This window comes from Oryctolagus cuniculus, chromosome 2 (genome assembly GCF_051225735.1).
Source record: "Oryctolagus cuniculus isolate XC-2025 breed Fujian yellow rabbit chromosome 2, ASM5122573v1, whole genome shotgun sequence".
Classification (NCBI taxonomy): Eukaryota; Metazoa; Chordata; class Mammalia; order Lagomorpha; family Leporidae; genus Oryctolagus; species Oryctolagus cuniculus.
This window is the reverse complement of record NC_142868.1, coordinates 162,035,822-162,059,782: the sequence shown is the minus strand read 5'-3', so window position 1 is coordinate 162,059,782 and position 23,961 is coordinate 162,035,822. Positions and strand designations below refer to the sequence as shown.

General features: G+C 50.1%; 1 protein-coding gene across 4 annotated transcripts in view; it reads left to right on the top strand.

The window, feature by feature from the left end:
- PRKCE (protein kinase C epsilon) overlaps positions 1–23,961 on the top strand; it is a 505,242-nt gene that overhangs the window by 161,616 nt on the left and 319,665 nt on the right. For 2 of the 4 annotated variants that reach the window (NM_001082274.1, XM_051828578.3), the window contains 1 exon segment: positions 17,279–17,342. In NM_001082274.1, the coding sequence (NP_001075743.1) occupies positions 17,279–17,342 (64 nt within the window). 4 annotated transcript variants of the gene reach the window in all.

The window sequence follows — 23,961 nt, the reverse complement described above, 5'->3', positions numbered from 1 at the left end:
CACTTCAGGGGTTCCACTCCCATCCTTTGGCTGCACCTGTTCGTTTCCTAGGCCTGGTCCGACCTCCGAGAGCACGCTCTGTTCTGCTCCTGGCAGCCACAGCAGCATCTGAGATGCACGTGCCCTGGGCAGCTGGTTCTGGTCCAGTGCTGGGAACATCTGCGGGCACCACAGATGCCTGCCCAGGGTCACAGCCCCGGGAATGAGCGAGGGCAGGGCACCTGGCTCGGCTGCAGGAGCCTAAGCCTTGCACTCACAGCATGTGTCCCTCGCACTGCCGGCTTTTCTTGGCCCTGCTGGGAGATGGGCAGGCTCGTTTCACAGCCTAGGGGCTGCCGCACTCTGTGTCCTGAGTGGTGCTGACTCTGCACACCCAGCTGTCTAGGGAGCCCAGCCAAGCCCAGTGGGAGTTGAGCAGGTTTGGCGGTGGTGAGGTAATGTTGAGGCAGCCGCTGGGAACCTGGAAGAATTTGCAGGCTTCAGCAGGACGGTCCTGTTCATCACTCCGTTAGCTCCATAGTCCCCCTACACTCCTCGGAGGTAAGCAGCCTTTGAAGCCAGGGCTAGCATCTTTGTGAAGAAGGGAAAGGATGCGGAATCAGCTCCTCTTCTCAAGGCACTTGTCATCCGAATCCTGAACACAGTGTTGAAAACCCCCACCACTGCTGTATCTGCATAGGAGTCTCTCTAGAGGGGCTTTTCAGAATGCACGGCTGTGTCCCTGCAGGGGCTGAGCTGTGGGAAGGACCCCATCCCCAGGGGAGGTCTTTGAGATGACTTGAGAGTGGTCCAACTGGGATGTTTAAGTTGACTATTTCTTCCCACCTTCCCTTGCTTCTCCTCTTCCTTCTTCTTTTCTCTATCTTTTGTTGTGAAACATTTCCAGTATATGCATAGATCGAGCACACCAGTGGCCCCCCCGTGTCCACCAGCCAGTTTGAACAGTCCTTACTGGAACGCTGGAAGCCGGTGTTTGGGTTGATATGTATGTGGTGACCACACCCGCTTGGTTTCTCTTATTTGCTGTATGTTGGTGAAGGAAGAGGCCCCTGGACACTGGGAGAGAGATCTGTAGTCTCTTATTCGGTACAAGCAGAAGAGCCTACAACTTAGGCATGGGAGCCACGCAGAGGTGGTCCAGGAGGTTGGGCGGTGGGATCTGGGGAGAGGTAGCGGAGTGTGGCCCCGTTGGGTAGACTGGATGGACTCAGCACTGTTTAACAGGTTACTTATCTACAGGAAGGCCGCCAGCTCTGAAGCACTTTTAATCCCTAGGAATGAGTGGAGGAAATCAGAGCTTCCGGTACCAGCAGCGTATCGGCGTCCTGTTCACCTGCTTGGTTCTAAACCATCCGAGACCCCTCTTCTTAGTCTCACTGGCTGTGTGAGCACCTTGGGCAGAGGGTCTGAGTGTTAGCCTCTTGCACTAGTGTTTTCCTGCGAGAGGTCTTGGACTTGGGGTGCCCCGTGCCCCTCTCCACTGCATCCTAACTGGGGGCTGGGGTGTTTAGTGGTGGGAGCTGGGGCTCTCAGATCTATCACAGCAGCGGCAGCAAGCTTCCCAGCAAGGCCTTTATGCTAACTTGAAGCATTAGTGGGGTTTGTCTGTATTTTTTTCTTTTCTGACCACATAAACCCCACCTTTCAAGAGGCATGAACAGTGAGTTCCGTGGGGCATGACATCAGTGTTATGACCAGATTCATAAAAATCCATGTGTTTGGGGGGCGGGAGGGGAGGAAGGTCATGGAGACGCAGAGAGAGCTTAAGCCCACAAGGCTCTTGTGAGCCGCGTGTGGGTGTTAGTGTGTCTGTTGGTGGTTTGGGGGCAGGAAGGAGCAAAGTCATCGTGGACTCCACCCAGGGCCTGCGTCTCCGTGGACATCAGGGCAGGTCTGCCCTCGTCTTCCTCGTCTCCGTGCGGCGGAGCTCGGCTCCTCTCATTTTGAGGCTCAGAGTACAGGTCCACACGTCCCTTCTCCGAAACCCTTCTTTCCAGCTTTGTTTGGAAATTCAGCATTTCCCCGGGTTTAGAAGGTGAATACGGGACATGTTTTATATGTTATGTAACACCCCCGGATGATTCTGGGGTAGCCTTTCATGATTAAACAAATGAATATTTTCATGTCACAAATAGTAAATATTCATATGAAGTGGAGGAAATGTAGACAGTAAATACACTTGTGTCAGTTTGGGTCAGATTTTGTCACCAAATGATTTTGAACTAAACATCAAAAACCTTCCCAGTGTTGAGCCTTGGATCGTAGACCTGCGCCATCCGTCTGCTGGTGACTCCCACACTCAGCACTTGTGCTGAGACCTTCTCCCAGGCTTTCAGGCTTGTATAACCCATGGCCCCCAGCTCTGTCTTAGGCCTTTCAAGCTTAGCCTGTGCAAACTGCCCCTGGTGCCCACTCTCTGCCCTGCTCCGTGCACACTCTTCTGCCCAGCAAGGGCAGCTCCATGTTTTGCCCAGGCAGGAAATCTCCATACTGTCATTCACTCCTCTCATCGTCTCACACGTAATCTCTCAGCAAGTGGATCTACCGTCAGTGTTTCCTGGAGCTGGGTTCCCAATGCCTCCACTGCTACTGCCCCTTCCTAGCTACCTCACCACTTGCCCACCTTCTTCTTCTTCCTATTCCTCTTCTTCTTCAGGACTTTTATTTATTTATTTGAGAGGTAGAGTTACAGACATAGAGAGGGAGAGACAGAGAGAGACAGAGAGAGAGAGACAGAGAGAGGGAGAGACAGAGAGAGAGAGAGAGACAGAGAGAGAGAGAGAGAGAGAGGTCTTCCATGTGCTGTTCACTCCCCAAATGGCTGTGACTGCCAGAACTGGGCTGATCCAAAGCCAGGAGCCAGGAGCTTTTTCTGGGTCTCCCACATGGGTGTGGGGGTCCAAGGACTTGGGCCATCTTTTACTGCTTTCCTAAGCCAGAGCAGAGAGCTGGATTGGAAGAGGAGTAGCTGGGACACAAAACTGGTGCCCATATGGGATGCCAGCATCGTAGGCGGAGGCTTAGCCTACTACACCGCAGCGCTGGCCCCTCTCGCCTGCCTTCTAAGTGGTCTCTCTGCTTCCTTGCTAACGCATAAGATTTGCCTGAGGTGGGAGTGACATACCGTCCCTGCTTGGTTTACGGTTTGCTTGGGACCAGTGCCAGAGTACCTGCTGTACTCCACCCCCGACCCATCCCCAGTGGCTCTCTCACCTGCGGCACTCATGCCCGTCTCCAGGTGAAGACCAAGTCCTCTCCCACGCCCGAGCCTCTGCACTGGATCCTGTCCCTGGCCCCAGATATTCACGAGGCTGGTTCCTTGGAGAATTGGAAAGGCTTTCCTTGATGATGCTAGATTAATTAACACACAGTCTCCAAACCCAAACTGTGAAACCTGCCTTTTTGCAAATAAGACATGAAACACCCTAAATGAAAACCAACAGACGGTTCAACATGGGTGGACAAGATCTAGTCACAGAGGACAAGGTTTTCGTGACATCCTCTCTGGGCACTCAGCAAAGCATTGACTGTTGTGAAGAGAGACTTGGATGTTTTAACCTTCATTTTCCTTTGATGTCTTTGAAAGGCTGAGAGCTTTCTTTGGGCAATCATTTCAAGCCTTGTCCCTACCCCTTTAATTAATTAATGATTGTAAATGACCCTAAATTGCCCTCACAAACTGGATGTGAACTCATTGAAACCTCATGTGTGTGCGTGTTTTTTTGTTTGTTTGTTTGTTTTGTTTTGTTTTTTGACAGGCAGAGTGGACAGTGAGAGAGAGAGACAGAGAGAAAGGTCTTCCTTTTGGCGTTGGTTCACCCTCCAATGGCCGCTGCTGTTTTCGCACTGCGGCCGGCGCATCGCACTGATCCGAAGCCAGGAGCCAGGTGCTTCTCCTGGTCTCCCATGGGGTGCAGGGCCCAAGGACTGGGGCCATCCTCCACTGCACTCCCTGGCCACAGCAGAGAGCTGGCCTGGAAGAGGGGCAACTGGGACAGAATCCGGTGCCCCGACCGGGACTAGAACCCGGTGTGCCGGCGCCGCAAGGTGGAGGATTAGCCTACTGAACCACGGCGCCGGCCTCATGTGGTTTTTAACACATCATAAGAAGAACTCTTATCTAATGCTTGCCCAAAATACCGCGTGGAAATCTAGGGTCCAGGGTAGGAAGGTGCACATATATGCAGGAGCTGTTATGCCTTTCATAGTTTTGGAGCGTGTTCAGATTCCCCCTTGCTGTGTGCTTCAGGACAGATCCTCTCTTCTAGTTAAGATGTTGGTGGGGCTTTGGCACACAGAAGTCTAATTTGTGTGTCTAGTTCCATTAGCCTGTTCATTTTTAAAGGCTTGAGATTGATAACGACATAGTAAATAAGCTTAGAATGTCTAAGGAGAGTTGCCCAGAGAACAGATAGCTGCTACTTTTGTATATAATTTGTACCTAAAACCCAACATACTCATTTAGTTATGGAAAAAAAGCCAGTGGACTATTCAAACACACTCTGTAGATTACATGTTAAGGCTGGTTCTATCTCCCAAAATGGCAGATTATACCACATTTCTTATTTACAACTTCTTTACCGTTCAGATACAAAATCTCAGAGGTTCAAAAATTTGATGTTTTCATTCAAAATTCATTGCGGAGTCAACTGATTAATATCCAATTGAGGGTTAAATGTCATTGCTTTGGACATGTCTACTAAATTCCGGTTTATGTTGAGTGAATTTGAGACATGTGCTTGAGTTTCTTAGGACCAGTCTTTTCCTTCTTAGAGCCATTCTTGTTATTCTTTTGTTGGGAAAAGAAAACAGATTAGAGAATATATTCCAAAGATTACCTGTAGGACACAGAGGGTGGCATTGAATAGACAGGGGCAGGGCACTGTGGCGTGCTTTCTCATCCTCCTGGTCCAGGAAGTCTGTGTTGTGAGTTTCTCCCATGAAAAGCAGTTTGAAAGTAGCTTTGTATAAAATATAAAAATATGGGCTACATTATACAAGGATGAAGGAACCCCATCATATAGAGAAAAGATTTGATTAAACTAAGAGATTTTTAAGCTATATTCAAAAATCTATTGGGCGATGGAAGCTTTTCCTTGAACGTGCAAGGAATGCAACCAGCTACTCACCACTCAGGATTGGTGATGAGGGCTGAGTAGTACTATTACCATTTGACCAGAAAATTGCGCTTTTAAAGACATATGCAAATTTGAAATACTTTGTCACATATTTAACTTACACTTTAAAGAACTAGAAATCAGGCTGATTTCCTTTTTCTTTTTTTCAGCTCTGGACAGTTTGCTGAGGTGCCTGCGTGGCTTGCTTAGCCTCATCATTGCCTCAGTTTCCTTACCTGTGAACACGAGGGCATTGAGCTATGCAGTGTTCCTAAAGCAACACCGGATTTGTCTGTTTTTCACACAAGAGTTGTAGTGGAAAGTAGAAAAAAGGCAGAAAGTTTAGAAACTATAAATCTGTGAAACAAAGGAGAGAACACAATATTCCACTCTCCCATAGACACCTTCTCCCCTCTGTGTATGCACCTAGCTCAAGCACATTTTACTTTTGCGAAGTTGAATGGCAGAGTAGTTATTCCTTCTTAATCTCATTTTTCCACTTAATACCGTGTAGTGAATATTTTCCATGTTACTAATATAATTCTATAAGGTTTTTTCCCACAATGGCATGATATCTAATGGTTTGAATATGCAATGATTTATTAAAAGAGTTTGCTATTATTGAACAACCAGCTTCTGATTTTACTGATCTTAAAAAAAAAATGCTACAGTGGTCATCTGTGTAGTTAAATTTTTCTGCATGTGTGCGATTTGGGATAAATTCCCAGAGTGGAATTTTGAGGGCAAAGGATTTTTGTTATATAATGCCGATCCCCTCTTTACAAATTTGTGCCAATTTAGACTTCATCGGCACTAAGAATCTTTGGGTGGCAGGGACCCAAGTATTTGAGTCATCACCCGCTGCCTTCCAGGGTATGCATTAGTAGGAAGCTGGAATTAGGGAGCTGAGCCAGGACTCAAACCCATGCACTTTGATAGAGGAAGTGGGCGTTTCAAGCAGTGTCTTTTTTTTTTTTTTTTTCTGACAGGCAGAGTGGACAGTGAGAGAGAGACAGAGAGAAAGATCCTTCTTTGCCATTGGTTCACCCTCCAATGGCCACCACAGCCGGCGCACTGTGGCCGGCGCACTGTGCTGATCCGAAGGCAGGAGCCAGGTGCTTCTCCTGGTCTCCCATGGGGTGCAGGGCCCAAGCACCTGGGCCATCCTCCACTGCACTCCCTGGCCACAGCAGAGAGCTGGCCTGGAAGAGGGGCAACCGGGACAGAATCCGGCACCCCGACCGGGACTAGAACCCAGTGTGCCGGCGCCACAAGGCGGAGGATTAGCCTAGTGAGCCGTGGCGCCGGCCTCAAGCAGTGTCTTAACCACTACAAAAAACACTTATCCCACAAAGTCATCATAAGTACATGCTATTAGTTTTTCAGTTTTTGGGACCAATGAATATCACCAAACATGGAACTTACCTTTGGCTGGAGACAGGGGTCAAGGTTGTTCACAGACGCAGTGCCCCAGGTGCTGGGAGTGGGCGGAGGATGGGGAAGTGCCGGCACTGCCCTTGTCTTCTAGTTGCACCGTGGAGGTCAAAGGGCCTTGCCTGCAGTTGATGGAATGGGAAATGGACATTTTAGATGGCTTTTGTTGTTGTTGTTGCAGTTATACAAAAGAATGGAGAAAGAACTGGAAATTGTGATGTAGAATTATTTTGTGCAGAGGAATGAAGTTATGAGTGAACTAAATCCTCACCTGTCACAGTGCCAGGCAAGACAGATGTCTAAATAAGAAACCAGGAAATCGAGGTATATCTTTAGAGATTTCTGTATTGATTTTTGAAAGGCAGAAGGTAGGGGCAGAGAGAGATAGAGATAGAGATAGAGATAGAGATAGAGATAGAGATAGAGATAGAGATAGAGATAGAGATAGAGATAGGAGAGAGAGCGAGTGAGAGAGAGAGAGAATATGACTGTCTTCCATCTGCTTGTTCACAGCCACAACAGCTGGGGCTGGACCAGGCTGAAGCCAGGAACCTGGAGCTCCATCCTGTTCTTCCACATCAGTGGTAAAGGTCCAAATACGTGGGCCATCCTCCACTGCTTTTCCAAGGTGCATTAACAGGGAGCCGGATCAGAAGTGCAGCAGATGGGATTCAAACTGGGCAGCTTGATCCACTGCGCTACAATGCAGGTCCCAAGGTACAGACATTTGACTTAGGAGTTTGGCGATGACCACCAGAAGAACCCAAGTACCAGTTATTAAAGTTGGTTCCCTCGGGGGAGTGGTGGTGCAACAGGCTTGGCACTTCTTATTACAAGAAGACATGCAAGCCGGCGCCGCGGCTCACTAGGCTAATCCTCCGCCTAGCGGCGCCGGCACACCGGGTTCTAGTCCCAGTCGGGGCGCCGGATTCTGTCCCGGTTGTCCCTCTTCCAGGCCAACTCTCTCTGCTGTGGCCAGGGAGTGCAGTGGAGGATGGCCCAAGTCCTTGGGCCCTGCACCCCATGGGAGACCAGGATAAGCACCTGGCTCCTGCCTTCGGATCAGCGCGGTGCGTCAGCCACGGCGGCCATTGGAGGGTGAACCAACGGCAAAAGGAAGACCTTTCTCTCTTTCTCTCTGTCTCTCTCTCTCACTGTCCACTCTGCCTGTCAAAAAAAAAAAAAAAAAAGAAAAAGAAAAAAGAAGAAGACATGCAGTTTTGATTTCCTTAAACAGAACTCATCACAGTCATTCTGGTTGCATTTTAATAAGCAAACAACATAGAGGGAAACTCTGACCAATTTCTTAGGCAAAAGAAAAGAGAAAAAGATCTTACCATGGTTTAGTGTTTCTAGGATGCTCCCTACTCTTAAATTTCAGGCTCCTATAATTTTTATAAAGGCATCCTTTTTTTGACAGGACGTGGCTCCAACTATACAATGAGAAGTAATGGCAAATAACACTGGATACATAGAATGTCACAGGAGGAGGGTGGTCCCCAGGGGGCACGCTTTCTCGGCATCACGTTGGTATTTGATCATGGAGTCTTCCAGCTGTTTTGCTGAGGGCTCCATGTGCCTTCAACTGTGGGCTCCAGGACAGAGGGGGAGGAGGGCTTGACTTGTGTCCAAGAAACAGCTCCGTCTTCGTATGCATTCAGTGTGGGCTCCACGAGCCACTCACACGTGTTCTCTCCACAGAACACAGCACACACGCTGTGTGCTGGGCAGTGTGCCAGGTCTAGGACTGTGGTTGGGAGCATTGGGTGTGGAGTTGGAGAGTCCTGCTCTAATCCACTCTCCGTTTCTTCACGTTGAGAGAATGTGAGCAGGTCATTTCAGTCTCTAAGCCTCAGTTTTATCACCCATGAAACTGTTAAGAATGATTTGCCTCCCTCATATACATAACACATGTAGAGTGAGCAATCAAGAGTGTTTGTTGGAACTATGATTATTATTATGGAGGAAAAGTCTCTCTTCTTGAAAGAGAAGGAGTGGGTAACAGTGAAAATGTCACCAGATAAAAAAGCCATGACGTACTCTCGGTATTGGGTTTGGCACCCTTGGGTGTTCTTTTGGCTTGGGAGAGCCTGTGTGGATACCCCGAGCTGCTTGTTTTGGGGCACTGTCGGCTCCCTGGGGCCATTTCTGAGCCTGTTGAGAAGAGGCAGCAGGTGCATTGTGGAGCTGGCTCCATGGGTGGCCTGTTGAGAGTGAGGACCTGTAGTGTAGGCCTCCAGTCCAGTCAATAGCAGCACTACAAGGAGATGGTGGCTGCCTGTCTGTTGGTTCTGGGTGACAGGAAAACAGCGACATGCCAGCTGGAGTGCAGGCGCCTTCCTGAAGGTGTATCTGGGGACAGAAGCCAGCTGCACTGTGGGGGACTTTTAATTTTTTTTTAAAAAAGGATATTGACTTGCATTTTGTTACAAGTTAGCTCAGAACATAGCTATCCCACTCCAGTGGTTCCCCAGGGCTTAGGATGGGGGCGGGAATCAGTCCTCTCTCCTGGGTTCTGATCCCCTCTTCCTGGAGTGTCCCTCCCCTGAGCCAGGCCCCATTTCCTGTTAAGACTCCTTCTGGAGATAACTTGTGCAGAGCAAGTGTGTGTGTGTGTGTGTGTGTGTGTGTGTAAGTGAGTGCACACTTGTGGGGAGCAACTCGGACTAGACTAAGTTACTGGAATTAAGACTTATTCTATGCATCTGCTCTCCCACAATATGGCGCTGGGAGAGGAGAAAACAGCTTCTACGCAGCTGCCTCCAGTTCAACCAACAAACTGTAGGACCTGCTCCTGATTGGAGGAGAGCAGCGTACTCGGCGTGTGGGTAGCAGAGTTGGGATTGGTGGAAGAGGACTATAAAGGAGGAGAGAGACAACATGCACCAGGAACATCTAAGGGGAACACCTGTGCAGCCCCCGAGAGAGCCGGCCGGCCGTCGGTGTGCCGCTCCCCCGCGGAAGTGGGGAATGTGGCAGGGGGAACCGCCCTTCCACGGAGGTGGAAGGGTCGGTAGCCAACCCGGGAAGAACCAGCAGCAAACCCGGGGAGGGCCGAGCAGACAAAAGAACAGCGCAGGGTCCTGTGTCGTTCCTCCACGAAGATGGGGAGCGACACACACTCACCTATTTTATTCACATGGCAGCATAGTATAATAAACACATTGTGCCTGGCTTTTGTCCCTTCTTAGTGTGTCCCATTGATAAGTGAGTATCAGTGAATTTAGTTCTTATTTAGGGCTTGCATCTGATGTAGCACAGTTGATTAAAGCAGTCGCCTAAGCATGCATGTTTCAGTCATTGAGAGATTGTGGGGGGCTGGTGTTGTGACGCAGTGGGGTAAGCTACCGCCTGGGACACTGGCATCCCATATGAGTGCCAGCTCAAGTCCCGGTTCCTCTCCTTCCAGTGTGGCTCCCTGCTAATCTGCCTGGGAAAGCAGAGTAAGATGGCCCAAGTATTTGGGCCCCTCTCACCCATGTGGGAGACCTGGACAGAGTTCTGGGCTTGGGGCTTCAGACTGGCCCCACCCCAGCCATTTGTGGCCATTTGGGGCAGTGAACCAGAGGGTGGTTAAACTTCCCCCCACTTCCTTCTCTCTCAATCTGTCCCCCCACGCCATTCTGCCTTTCAAATACACACACGCACACACGCACACACACACACACACATTTAAAGGTGTTCTAGAGCGCTTGGTCTCACGACCTAGCTCTGGATATGAGACAATGGAGAGCCACACACGCGAAGGCAGATTTGAATAATCCCGTAGATTCTCGAGCCTACATTCGGGGTGTGTTTTTCTTGCCGTTATTGTATTTTGATCACAGAAGGTGGAAGAGGGAGTCTCAGCTGTGTGCCTGTGAGTGTTTGCATGTGTGGGTGGGCGTGTGAATGTGCCGCCCACGTGGGGAGGTGGGTGTATGTTAGGTTGGGTGACAGATGTGCTCCTGAAAAACTCTGAATGAGTGCTTTTATTTTTAAAACTGGAATCTGAGATTTGAGCTGCTCCAAGGGTGGGAAGCTGAAGTGTTATTTAAAGGAGATGTGTGGAGGAGCCCTTATGGGAGAGGAAGACTTTGGGGTTTTTTTCTCCCCCGTTTTCAAAAACTGCTTCATTGAGGTATGATTGACATAAAATTCAGTGCCTCCATTTCAAGTGTGTGGCTTGATGGGTCCTGTCAAATGCACACATTCTTGTAACTGCTACCCGCAAGGTAAGCCCCCTACCCCACCCAGTGTTACTTGCCATACACGGGCCCCCTCCATCCCCAGGAGGTCGCTGGTGGGCTCTTTGTCACGCTCTGTTTTGCTTGTTCTAGAATGTTCCAGAACATCCCATGAGTGAAATTGCACAGTGTGTGCTCTTTTCCTGTGTCGTCCAGGTTGTTGCTTGGTTCAGTGGTCCATTTGCTTCTGTTGCTGAGTCAGCCTTATTCCATGGATGTGGCCTGGTTTACTAACTCATTTACCTGCTCCTGAACATTTGGGTTCTTTTCATTTGGGACTGTGAGGAATGAAGCTGCTGTGGACATTGGTGTCCAGGTTGATGGCTTCCCAGGAAAATCATTTCCATAATTTAATTGTGTAGATCCAAGTTTTAAGAAACATATTGAAGTGGTTTAAAATAAGGCAATGCATTCATTGAGCCGACACGTCCAAATGTGTACTAAGTCCCTCCCATGCACTGGACAGACAGGGCCCTGCCCTGCAGGGATTTGTACTAAAGGCTGCATCGGATCTTTGCAGGGCAAGGGGTCTGAGAAAGAAGCGATCTTCCTCTCCCCTTATTTGATGAGCGGAAGTGCTGTCCTAGGCCAGTTGACGGTGGAGTCCTGAAAATGTTTGAAGTCGTGAGTACCCTCTGCCTGAGTAGTCAGTGCTTCTACTAACAGAGCAAGCAGCAACTTCCTCCCCAAGTCAAGTCTTTAACTTAATTCGCTGCTAGAAAATCCGCACCAGCAGCTGCCGAAGCCTTCCTTGCCCAAGGCCATGCCTCCGTGCAGTGTGCCCTCCAGATGCCTGCACCGTGGGGGTATGAGCTGCCTGAGGGTCCCCTACTCTTGGGAGACCTCCGTGCCAGGTGGCTTTGGGGACCGCAGAGTGCTTGCAGGGAGCACGGCCAGCCACGAAGCAGGTGCGGGACTTGGGCAGCAGGGCTTCTACTTGGGGAGAGAATCCTGAATCTGCTCTCTTTGGCTTCCGCTTCTGCTCCTTCTGTTATCTAGGACAGGTGTGGCGCAAGCCCCTCTTCCTCCTCCTCCTTCTCCCTCCTCCTCCTCCTCCTCCTCCCCCCTGACCCCTTTCCCTACCTACCTTGTGCCTTTCCCCAAGCCTTTGTGCCTGAGAACAGCTGGAGAGGGAAACTTAGGTGGGCCAGGTGCAACCTTTGTGGGCGGTCGTCAGGAAGGATTTGCCCAGCAGTCTCAGGTGGAAGTTGAGCCTGGGGTTAGGAGGAAGCTTTGACTGGCGGACCTGCTTTCGCTTGAACCCAGTCACTGATAGAAGGCGGGCATGCAGACACCTGCGGATCCCCAGCGCCGACAGTAACAAAGAAGCAGGAAGCTCCCTGATTTTGCAGGTGGACTGAGAGCCAAGACTGGAGGCTGTGAGTTCGACTCCGTCAGGCACCTGCCAGCTGCCCAGCTCCAGGGGATGCAGTGGCAGAGCCTAGATGTGAATGGTGCCTCCTGCAGTTGTGCGGCTGTGTACCCAGCCTTGCACACCATGCATTGGCCGCTTGTCTTCCTTACCCTCCGTCCTCTCATCTACAGAATGGCTTACTTGTGAAGAACAAGTGACGTAACACATGGGAAGGGCTTTGGGAATGGTTGGGCACCACCCAGAACATGTCCTCCCCACTGGGGGTCGTTTTGTTTCTCAGTGTTGCTTTTGCAGGGGCTTTTCCAGGGTGGGCTCTTTCCCCGCTGCTTTGTGCTTAATTCAGATGAGCGGAGCTCTTGTGCGTGCCGAGACCTTCTGCTGGGACTGGGTGGAGCGTGGCGGTGTTTGAGGCATCACTCTGCCTTGGAAGGGTCTCACTCGGGGGAGTTGATCGTGCCTGCCAAGGGCAGTGAGACGGGGCTGTCTCCAGGCTGGAGATGCAGGGGAGGAAGGAGCAGGCACCTTGGACAGGGCTGTCAGGGAACATGCGTGGCCCGGAGGATCTGGGGGCTGAGTCAGGGCCATCTCTCCTGTGCACGCCTGGCAGACCTGGGTGGGGCACCCCTGGTGAAAACTCCCTGCACCCTGCATTTCCTTTTTTTATTTTTAAATCTGGAATGTAGGGATATTAAATGCAGGTGTAAGGCATCCAAAACGGTGTCTCAGGCACAGTAGGTGCTCAGAAAATCTGCAGTTCTCTCCCGTTCGTTCTCTTGTGAGCGCCTCAGGGCTTCTGACATCTAGCAGTGTAGCCTTCCTTACCCCTGGGTATCTCCCAGGTTGGGGACAGTACTCTTGCCTTTAGCTATTTATTTTAAAATTTCATTTATTTATGTGAGAGGCAGAGAGGGAAAGAGATGGATTCCATCTGTTGGTTCCCTCTTCAAATACCGGCAGTGGCCAGGGTTGGGCCAGGTCCAAAACTGGGAGCCAGGAACTCAGCCCAGATCTCCCATGTGGGTGGCAGGAACCCAGTCACTTGGGCCATCCCCACTGCCTCCTAGGGTGTGCATCAGCAGGAAACTGGAGTCAGGAGCTGGAGGTGGGTATTGAACCCAGGCTCTCTGACAGGGGACATGGGCATCTGACCTGCTGGGCCAAATTCTGCCCCCTTAGTTCTTTAGTTGATATCCTCAACACTATAAAGTCTTCAGGTCTGCTGGAACAACATATGATACCAGTTATTATCAATCAGGGTAAGAAAATGCCTTTGTTGTTTGGGGGAGGTTTGTTCTGGGAGGAAGAACGCTGGACTAAGAAGCAGGAGACTGGCGACTTGGATTTTGAAAAAACAGCATCAACAGTAACTCCTCTGTGCTGGGCACCATGCTAAGCACTTGGCAGCAGTTACCCATGTAACCTCACACCAGCCGGAATGGCTCCGGAACTGTGAGAAGTTCCATTTCCCTGACAGGCAGTCCGAGCTCAGGGAGGAGAGTTGCCAGTTTCAGGCCACGTAGCGAGTAAGTTCACACGTACTTAGTATCTGCTAAGTGCCAAGTGTTTGCATGTATGTCTTAGGGAGTTTTCCAGGCAACCCATTTCACAGATGAAGAAGCTGGGGCTTGGGGACAGTGAGGTAACTCAGCAGGTGAGGGACCTAACACTCAGCGCAGGTCTGACACCCGACGCTGTAGATGTCGTCCACGCTCTTCAGTTGCCAAAGGCACCTTAGCTAGAAAGAGACTCACAGTCAGCGAACACAGAGAGAGGACCCAGGAAGACTGCTGAGTCAGGGCACGGGGGCCAAGCAGATCTGAGGAACTGGGTTGCACCTGGGACAACTGGGCAGCCCCGGAGCGCAGGGGCAGGGGTACAGCACTAACCTTGGCAGTGGCCAGAGGCAGGTGGCAGGCAGGCCTGCCCTTCTTCACGGCGTGCCAGCTGCCTGGTGCTGATGCTGACAGCTTGCAGGGTTGTGTAGGGCCGGGCACCCACACTGCTTCATCATCCAGGCCATGGGATCATGCTCAGCATTTGGGACTCCACGAATTGGGCCCTGAAGTTGCTGCATACTGCCCGCCCCCTCCCCCAGCACCTTTTAGAAACGGTGACCCCTTGACACTGGATACCCATCACCCTCCCTGGAGTCACAGAAACTCCTCTCTTGGCTGTCAGGGGCTCAGCCAGAGCTGCACAGCGACCTGCCCAGGCAGGCTGCAAAGCTCTTTGTGGCTTTGGGCGTGCTGAACAGCTTAATTGCTGTGTTTCTCTGGGAAATGCAGTTCACCAGCTCTGAGGCGGCAGTGGGTGCTCAAATGGTTTCTGATTGCTATCTTGAATGTTAATATCCTAATACTTGTTATCGGCCATGACCTGTCCTCCCTGCCCCGAGCTCGCACTGCCCTGCCCGTCTCATTCCTCTGCGGTCTTCCTCTGCTTCTCGCAGATAGCATTGTACTTGGCCAGCGGAGTCCCCAGTCGTGGGAAATCTTTGACTCTGAGGAAGCGTTTCGTTTTGCCAGCGGGGTTTCGTAGGGATGATCTAATCTCTAAAAGGCATACGTTATTTAAATTCCATGCTTTGGGGCAAGGGGGGCCCTGATATTTTTGAACTTTGGCAGGGACAGAATTCTGGTTTGGCTCCATTCAATAGAGCCAACTGTTGGTTTTCCTGCTTTTAATTCCTTGCAGGGCTGGGTCAGACTTGTGGTGGGGGTCAGTCCCAGTGGGGAGAGCTCTGGAGAACATTTTCTTGACCCAGAAACCTAAAATCATGGACTCTCAGGGCAGAAGGAATGAGAAAAGTCATCTCTTGGAGTCGCCAGGTTGTTTCTCGGCTCCCATCTGTTTTCCTGACGTGGAGGGAGCAGTCCCCTGGGGTTCCTGGTGGAGCAGTACAGGTCTGTTCACCGCACCCCTTCTCCCCTGTCCTGGTGGAGAACCTGAGCTTGCTCCGTGGCCTTCCCGGGAAGGCACTGCAGATGCCTTGTTGGAGAAGGGGAGGATTTCAGAGAAGGCTTAAGGGCTCAAGCTTCCAAGGCTGAATCTGGAAATGAAGGGACGCTCATTAGTGGCTCTGGAAGCTGGGCCGTGTGTTGGGGGGTACTGGAGCACCTCCTTCCCCTGATGAGTCTTTGCCTCCCGAGGAGCATGTGGTACTCATGGTGGCACCCCCTCATCGGCCCCTCTCCGCTGGTTGGAGTGCCATTTTAGCGTGGATCCCATGCCTGCCAGTCTTCTTGGTGCTTCCGTGGTGGGGTGACTGATACCAAAATAGGCCCTGGAAGTTCTGAACATAGAGGCTTTTCCCACCTCCAGAAATCTGTGCTGGTGTCTCCTAACAAAGAGTGAGCTGAGGAGTTGAGATTGTGTAGTGGGAGAGAGAGACAGAGACATGGACAATATGCGGCAGTTGAGCAGGAGCCAGGGCCAGGAGGTGTCTGCTGTTCTCTGGAATCCTGGGGAGCAGGGGGTAATCTGATGGGGCGTGTCTGGCAGGGCTTCAGAGAGGAGGCCATAACTAACCTTGACCTTGGCGGAGGCTGTGACCACCAGACTGACTCTTCCCAAGAATTATTTGCTCAATGTGTGTCTGTTCTTTGCTGGGAACGAGGGAAAAGGAAAAAGAAAGGATGGTGGTTCCTGTCTTTAAGACACTCACAGTTTGCTGGGGAAAGAGTCTGGTGCTTATGAGAGCAAGAACACTGTGCATACACAGCTGGATTTCGGAGCCAGGGAAAAGCAGCAGGCAGACGTGGTGACCCAGGGTCTCCGTCACAGAGGACATGGCGTCAGATCTTGCAGAGACGCCTTCCTGCCAAGACGCCCAGGTTTTCGACTTTGCCCCCACCCCAGGCTTTCATCAGCCTGGTTCTGCAGAATCAGAATCATCAGCTGGACTTCCAGTGGGGCGGGAGGAATCAGGGTGGAAGGAGATAGTCAATGGGAAGCAGTTAGCGGTATTGACTCCCCTTCACAACCTGATAGAATCCAGGTTTGCAGAACACCGGTGCAGCCAGCGGACAGCGTGAGCGTGGTGAGCACCACATGTTTCCCGCTTTGCTTATGTTGCTTCTTGCACCTTGAATGGCTTCCCTTTTTTAGCCCTGAAAGGACTTCCTGGACTGCTCTTGTGCACCGTGTCAGGCTCAGAAGGTGTCTCGTCCGCTGTTCTCTGTCCCCGTCATTAATCTGGGTTCAGCATGGTTCTCTTTCACACCCCAGTGAGACTGTAAACACCTCAAGGGCAAGGGTGCTGTTTCATGCTTCTCTGGTTTCCCCGGGGAGCAGTTTGTATAGGATAAAACACATGTGTTTCTTTAAGATATCTTGGTGCTGAGCTTCAAGCACAGTTTTCCTGTCTGTAAAATGGGATCATACAGGGGTTTTATTTCCTTATTGTTTAATTTTCCTTTAATTTGAAAGGCAGGGAGATACAGATATAGATGAACGGATCTTCGATCTGCTGGTTCACTCTCCAAATGCATGCAACAGCCAAACCTAGGAGCTGGGAATTCAGTCCAGGCTTCCCACATGGACAGCAGGGACCCAAGTACTTGGGCCTCCATCACTTGCTGCCTCCCAGGGTGTGCATCGGCGGGAAGATGGAACAGGGAGCAGAGCTGGGACTGGCACCCAAGCACTTCTGTATGGGATGTGGGTGTCCCAAGCTGGGTCTGGACCACACAAGAGTTTTTAAAAATGTGACACCATTGACATCTTGGGCTGGGCGATTTTTGTTATGGGAGCTGTGCTTAGCTGTGGCTTAGCCATGTCCTTGTCCTCCACCCATTAGATGCCAGTAGCAGCATTCTCTCTCCAGTCGTAACAATCAAATATACCTTTAGAGGTTTGTCAAGTGTGCCCTGTGGAACAGAGCTCCCAGCTGAGAACATGGGCTGCGCTGCCTCCGACCTCCCAGTGCTGCAGCGGGAGCACAGGAGGCAGCCTCCGGCAGCTTTCCTGCCCCTCCATTCCCGAATCAGCCAGCACTCCACACTCTTCTAGGTTGCAGGATTGCGTGGCGCTGTCTCTCGATTTTAGCAGTCAGGGGTAGAAATCTGGGCCTTTCTGGTTGGCCGCACGATGCACTAACAGAGTCGCTGTCATTTTCTCGATTGCAGATTGACCTGGAGCCAGAAGGAAAAGTGTATGTGATCATCGATCTTTCAGGATCGTCGGGTGAAGGTAGGAGAGCGTGACCTCTTCTTCTTTGTTATCTTCTGGTGACCCTGTGTCTTCCAGGTCTCTTCCTTCTCTCTTTGCCTGGGACGTATTTACAGTGACATTTAATTAATTGGCGTGCCTTAGAGGAAGAGGTTATTTTGAAGATGCATATGCCTGTGTACCAAAAGGGACCAGCCATCTGTTAATTTCGGTGGAGCAGAGGGAAGATTTTTGAGTGACTTAGCGAGGCCAGTACAACAAGGCGTTTTGGCATGCTGTGTGCATGGCACACTTCGGCACAGTGGCATCCTCTCCCGGTGGCGGGAGGGGGGGCTCGTGGGTGTGTTTGGGGGTGGGGATGGGGGAGGGGGATGCACTACGGGAAGGAAGCCAAACCAGTTGGTGTAACGGTGCTCAGAAGTGACACAGCAAGATGTCAGCGTCAGAGCCTTGTTTCTGTGGAGCTGGTGTAGAAGTGCCGCCTCCCTTAGCGCCCTGTATTCGGCACGAGCTCTGCTCTCAAGGGGAAACGCTGGGAGGGGGGGGAACGTCTGCTCCCCACCGGCTGACGAGATGGCAGAAGGTCGCCTCCCATACTTGGATTTGCCTTCTCGCACACCATCGTCTTTCGATCCTTTCTTTGCTCACTTAATACCTTTCAAGGGTTTTTGGGTGGTGAGGGCTGAGCAGTCGGGAAGGAAACTAGAAAATAAAATCTTGTCCAAACAGGACTGACGTGATGGTGGCTGGTGGAAGCTCTGGAGAAAGTCGGGAATCAGGGCTGAAATGTAGTTATAGGGACCATCTGCCTCTTCTCTCTGCCCCCCCCCCCCCCAAGGAGGCACAACAGTTGGCTTTAATGGCATGGCAGAGAGTTTAGGAGACCACAGCTGGTTTCTCTTGGCACAGGGGAAAAAATGGAGTTTGGGGGCAGTGTCCTGAGAGAGAGAGAAGAGCAACACTCAGCTCTCCTGGCTGGAAAACTGGAATCTTTTATAAAATCTCCCTAGAACACTGGGGGTCACATGCACAGAATTATAGCCCCATGCAGAGTCTCTTGTTGAAGAATAGGAGAAGAGATTATGGAAGCAAATTCAAAAGGGCCAGTCAAATTATGCACTTGAGTGTGGTGCCTGATTATTTTTATTGAGCTAATTGATCACCTGTTCTCAACAGGTGTTTGGAAGAATTCAATAATTGTGCCTATGGGGCTCATAATACGGTGCAGCTCCCTTGTAACAGATTCCTGTGCTTGGGCACAGGGTTAAAACTTGAAGCAACCTTCCAGAATTGGTTGCTTACATTTTTCTGCTCTGGATTGCAATTCCATTTTGGCATTTCCAACTTCACTTCTCTGCTCTCAGCTCCGAACAGCCCAGAATAGAACCTCTTGTAGGAGACTTGAGGATTTAAACAATATTTGGTATGAAATGTTTGAGACCTACAAAAGGGCCTAAAGAAAAATAAAAGGAACTCCAGTGTACCCACCACTTAGATTAAGAAATAAAGCAACTGGAAAGGTGTAGCCTCATAGATGCTTTTTGCACCACATGTGTTTCAAATGGAGCATGCTTCGTTCGGGTTTTACGTGGGCTCCTGATTGTGGACACTGGTGCAACAGTTGATAGGCAAAATCAGGCCCTCCCCTTTTCCTTCCATACTCTTTGCAATGGGATAATTAATTAAATATGTATTTCCTGTGCCAAGATGCTGGGCAACAAGCGACAGGCTCAGATCATTCTCTTTTGCTTTGAAAAGATTAATGACTTGCAAAATTATAGAAGGCACCCCTTTTTACCTTAGAGGAAAAGGAGATGGACAGTGAATGAATGAATGCATAAATCAGGAGCAATTGATTTTTTTTTCTTCTTGCTGCTGTGGCTTATTGCATGTGAATAGCCAAAGCGATTTTCATTGGACCAAACCCTGAATCTTTTTATCTCTTTCATCTAAAGAAAATAGAGTTTACTTCAGAAATGCTGACATATGCCAGAAGCCGTAAGTGCTAGCATGTGTTGCTCTGAAGGAAGGAAGGCGTCTTTCCACTCTGCGTTTCTTGCTGTTCCTGGACTGGAGAGCCTTTCTCTGGCTGGTGGGGAGGACTCTGAGTAGCCCCTTCTTGAAGTTGATCCTGTATTCCCTCTGCATGGGACATACCTGTTCTCACAGTTCTGTGCCTGGCCCTGTGAGGGCTTCTGGCTCAGAGGTGGTTTTGGTTTTGGAAAGATTGGGAGGTGAAGAGATGACGTAGAGGGTGGGAAACCCCACCCCCATCACTTGGCCAGTGCAGAAAGGGCCTGGGGTGAAACAGTGTGGCCACGGGCACAGTCACGGCCACGGCCACCCTGTTGGACTTACACACTGTGGGCGTTCACAGGTCCTTGCTGAAGACCCCTTTCCTGAGTGCATGCAGCCGACTCTCAGTTCCATGAAAGGTGGCAAGAGAGTTGAAGTGAGGCGTAGCTGGAGTTTCACCCCTCTCCTTTCCTGCCATCAAGCATCTCTTCAGTTCGTCTATGTCGAATGCTCCAGCTTCATCAATGGAAAAAATATATTCATGGAAATTGCACAAACTACAACACATGCAAATTGCGAGGAGCTCAGGGAACGGTGTGGGGGTGAGATGGTGTGAATACACCCTCTTCTTCTAGGATGTGCCAACGGATTCTTTTTCTTGCTAACATACAGTTAGCAAGCCTGGGCTAAAGCAGGAGCTAATGTGATTTCTAGCTGTCTAATAAAATTCCACTGCTTGCATGTCCTGTGCAGGTCACCATAATGGGATTTGACTGGTGTGTGCTTTAGCTAAACCAGGCAACCTAATCCGAGATGTAAGGGGTCAGGCTGGATGACAGTTAAGGTCATTTCCGGTCATGAGATTTGATCTTTGGGTATAATTTGCATAGACATCTGGCGGAGCTCACAGCTGAGTGCTGGCTAATATCTACAGTAAGTAGAAGTTGAAAGCAATGAACTCTTTGACAGGTGTGGTGCAGTTATGAGCTACTTTATCCCAAGGAGCGAATCTACTGCAAGTGTTCTTGTGTAAACCTCCGATCCCAGGGGCATAGTGTTTTGCTTCTATCATACAGAGTAGTCACAATTGTTCCTGATAAGCAAAACATGGTTCTGCAGGCTTACTGTGTACTTAGAACATAGTTAACCCAGGTAACAGAAGCAACACTAGTAATTCTCAAGTGTGCAACTGATTGTTTCCTGCTATATCCATTTGTTACTATTTCTTCCTTTGCTGTGACATAATTTATACGTTATTTCTTATTCTTTGTAACAATTTACCAATGTACCATAAGCCACAGGTGTCCCAGTGAGGAAGGGTGAGGGCCTGACCGGGGGAGCTCCAGGCCCTGCTCCCCTACCTTCCATCCAGGTGTAGTGCTCATCCAGAGAGTTCTTGGGAGTTTAAACTCACGATGGAAATAGCAAGAACTGGGTCTCACTGGGATGCTTGTATCACAATAAAACACAAAGGCTACAAGATAATTTGCATGAGTTTTGCAACACAGACTTCACAAACAGTGCGGTTGAGTTTCGGAGGGATTGTGTATCATGGAAGCGGAAGATAGGGAGCAGGGAGCAGGATCGATACTCGTCTCACTTGCAATACAAAGTGTTTACTCTCCTCCTGGACTGATGGCAGAGAGAGGGGAAGGAGCATGCGCCCCGGGAGCCCATCAGACCTGGGTTTGAATTCTGGCTGTGGTGCTTCATAGATTCTATCACATTTGTAGATAGGATCACAGCACTTATGACGGGACTGTGCTAACCCTGCTGTAAGAACAGTGCCTTCGCATGTAGGAGCTGCTCAAAGACCCGAGGGCCGGGAGGTGGTCGTAGCTCTACTCAGTGCCCCGTGTCCCCTTGGAGCAGCGGGCAGAGTACACAGGGAGGCAGTTTGTGGGCAGGTTTCTGATTCTGGGATGTGGCCCACTCACAAGACTCAAGAACTAGACACGATAACAAAGAAGCATCTTGTAAGCACAAGATTGGGAATCCCAACATGCTTGGGACAAGAAGTGCTTGGGAATTCTTTGTTCAGATTTTGGAATATTTTCTTTCTTTATTTTTTTTTCTTTTTTCTTTTTCTTTCTTTCTTTCTTTTTTTTTTTTTTTTTTTTTTTTTGACAGGCAGAGTGGACAGTGAGAGAGAGAGACAGAGAGAAAGGTCTTCCTTTTCCATTGGTTCACCCCACAATGGCCGCTGCTGCCGGTGCACCACGCTGATCCGAAGCCAGGAACCAGGTGCTAGGTTCTTCTCCTGGTCTCCCATGCGGGTGCAGGGCCCAAGGACTTGGGCCATCCTCCACTGCACTCCTGGGCCACAGCAGAGAGCTGGACAGGAAGAGGAGCAACTGGGACAGAATCCGGCGCCCCGACCGGGACTATAACCCGGTGTGCCAGTGCCACAGGTGGAGGATTAGCCTATTGAGCCGAGGCACCGGCCTGGAATATTTTCATATATATAATAAGATACCCTGGGGATGGGACTCAAGTGTAACCATGAAATGCATTGGTGTTTCTTATACACTTTCTAGACCTAGCCTGAAAGTAACTTTGCACCTTTTTAGTGCACCTGGGCTCCCTCACAGGAGGGCAGATGTGTAGTTTTTCACTTGTGGCATGAGGTTAGCATTGAGAAAGTTCAGATTTCGGAGCATTTCTGATTGTGGGTTTTAGACCAGCAGTGTTCAGTCTTGAGAACAGGGGATCTGGTGCAGGATGTTGAAGAGCTGTGGGGGTGGGCCACGAGATTGCTTTCTGCCTGCTGCAGAACTTTCCGCCATGCTGCCCTTTGTCTCTCTCTACTTGTCCCTCAAGGAGGAAATTTCCAGAAGTGCATTCTCCAGGAGCTCTGAGCCACTGGTCTGCGTTCTCATTTGGAAGGGTTGGGAGGTGAAGAGGAGAAACTTCTTGTCAGAACCTGGCTCGCCCGTCTCTGCTCAGAGCAGACTGAGAACATGTGGTTCCCATACTCTCACCAGCCCCCTCATAAAAGCCTTCATATGTTTGAAGACACTTATGAAACCTCTCTTCTTCAGGCTGAATCAAGCAAATCCCTTAATGTTTCAGAAGAGATGTTGTAGAAATCTTAACTCTTCATTGTAGCTCTCTTTTGGACTTTTTTCAGCTTGCACAGGCAGACAGACATAGTCAAACCAGCTTTGTATGGTTCTGGAATGATAATGTGTGTAGGGGTGTTAGCTTTACTGGGTGTGTGGCACTATTACCTTTATGTGGGAGATGGTGAGGTCGGGAGGCCCTCTGATGTGCCCAAGGCCGGAAGATTGATTACAAGGACCTGTCGGGTCCAGATCCCAGCCTATGCTCCAGGCCCCTTGTCCAAATCATGGCCCCCGTAGTGAGTTGGCCAACATGGCTGTGACTTCCCTGCTGCTCTTTCTATTGTAGTTCTTTTCTTCAGAAATACAAAGCCCAGGTTCTTGGCTTTGGATCCAGAGGTGACCCAGAGAGTCCATTTCATAAGTAAGCAGATCTTTTTTCCATTCTTGTGGGAAAGGAAGCTCTCTTGGCCCCAGTTCAGGACTGGTCGGACCCTTCTAAAGCTCTCTGTGCTGAAGACCCATGACGGAGTTCTGGCTTGCAGCTGGACTAACGGAGATCACAGCAGGATGGTGATCTTTCCTGCTGACCGGCCCTCCTCCTTCGCCGTGTTAGCTCCGTGCTCGAAGAGTGCTGTGTCCAGGACAAGCACCAGAGCACTGCCCTCTGGGTGGAAAGGTGGCTGGGGGTGGAGGGCAGGGACTTTCTGCTGACACTGCCTCAGCCAGTAGGCACTGTAGATCTAGATAGCATCTCAGATTCCAGAGCCCTGCAGAAGCGTTGGGAATCCTAGGAATTCTTCTTTTCTTCTAAATTCGTTATTGAATCCAGTGCTTTCTGGTTATCAGATAGTTAAAAGGAACCATTTCTTCAAATGAACAGTCATCACCCATGCACCTCAACCAGTGTGCCTCGCTTGGTGTTGGTGCTGGACCGGGGATGGGAAGTGGACACTTTGTGAGACATGGCCTTTGCCTTCAAGGAGCTCCCTATCGATTAGGAATCTAAGACTTCCCGGAAGAAAACACTGGGAAGTAATGCAGCACAACATCACAGAGAATGCTTCTTTGGGTGTTTTGGAAGTTCTCCTAGTGGGAATAAATCTGGGCTGGGATAACCCAGGAAAACTTCAAGGAGGAGGCAGGGCATGGCCTGGAAAGGAAAGAGTGGCAGTCTGGATTGGCAGAGAAGCAGGGGAGAGGCCGTTCTGAGTACAGCGAGTCATGTTGTCATTGTCAAAGACCATTTGAAGGTCTTGTTTTAGGCATGGCTGGAAGACAGGATAAATTAGAGATGCAGTGTGTGTGTTTTCTAGGAGCACCCAACAGAGATGAGCATCAGGGTTGCAGGCGGAAATGTTCATGCTGTGAAATGCCTAAAATGATTAATCCATGTACGAAGGTTGAAGCGGAGCCTTCTGGGTATGACTTCATGATCAGGGCCTCTCTCTCTCCCAGATGTCCAAGAAGGAGGAGTGTCCTAGGCCAAGTTTGGTCAAGCCCAGTTCACTGGGTGAAGCACAGCTTACAACCACAGCACTTACGTTTAGAAGATCAAGCCC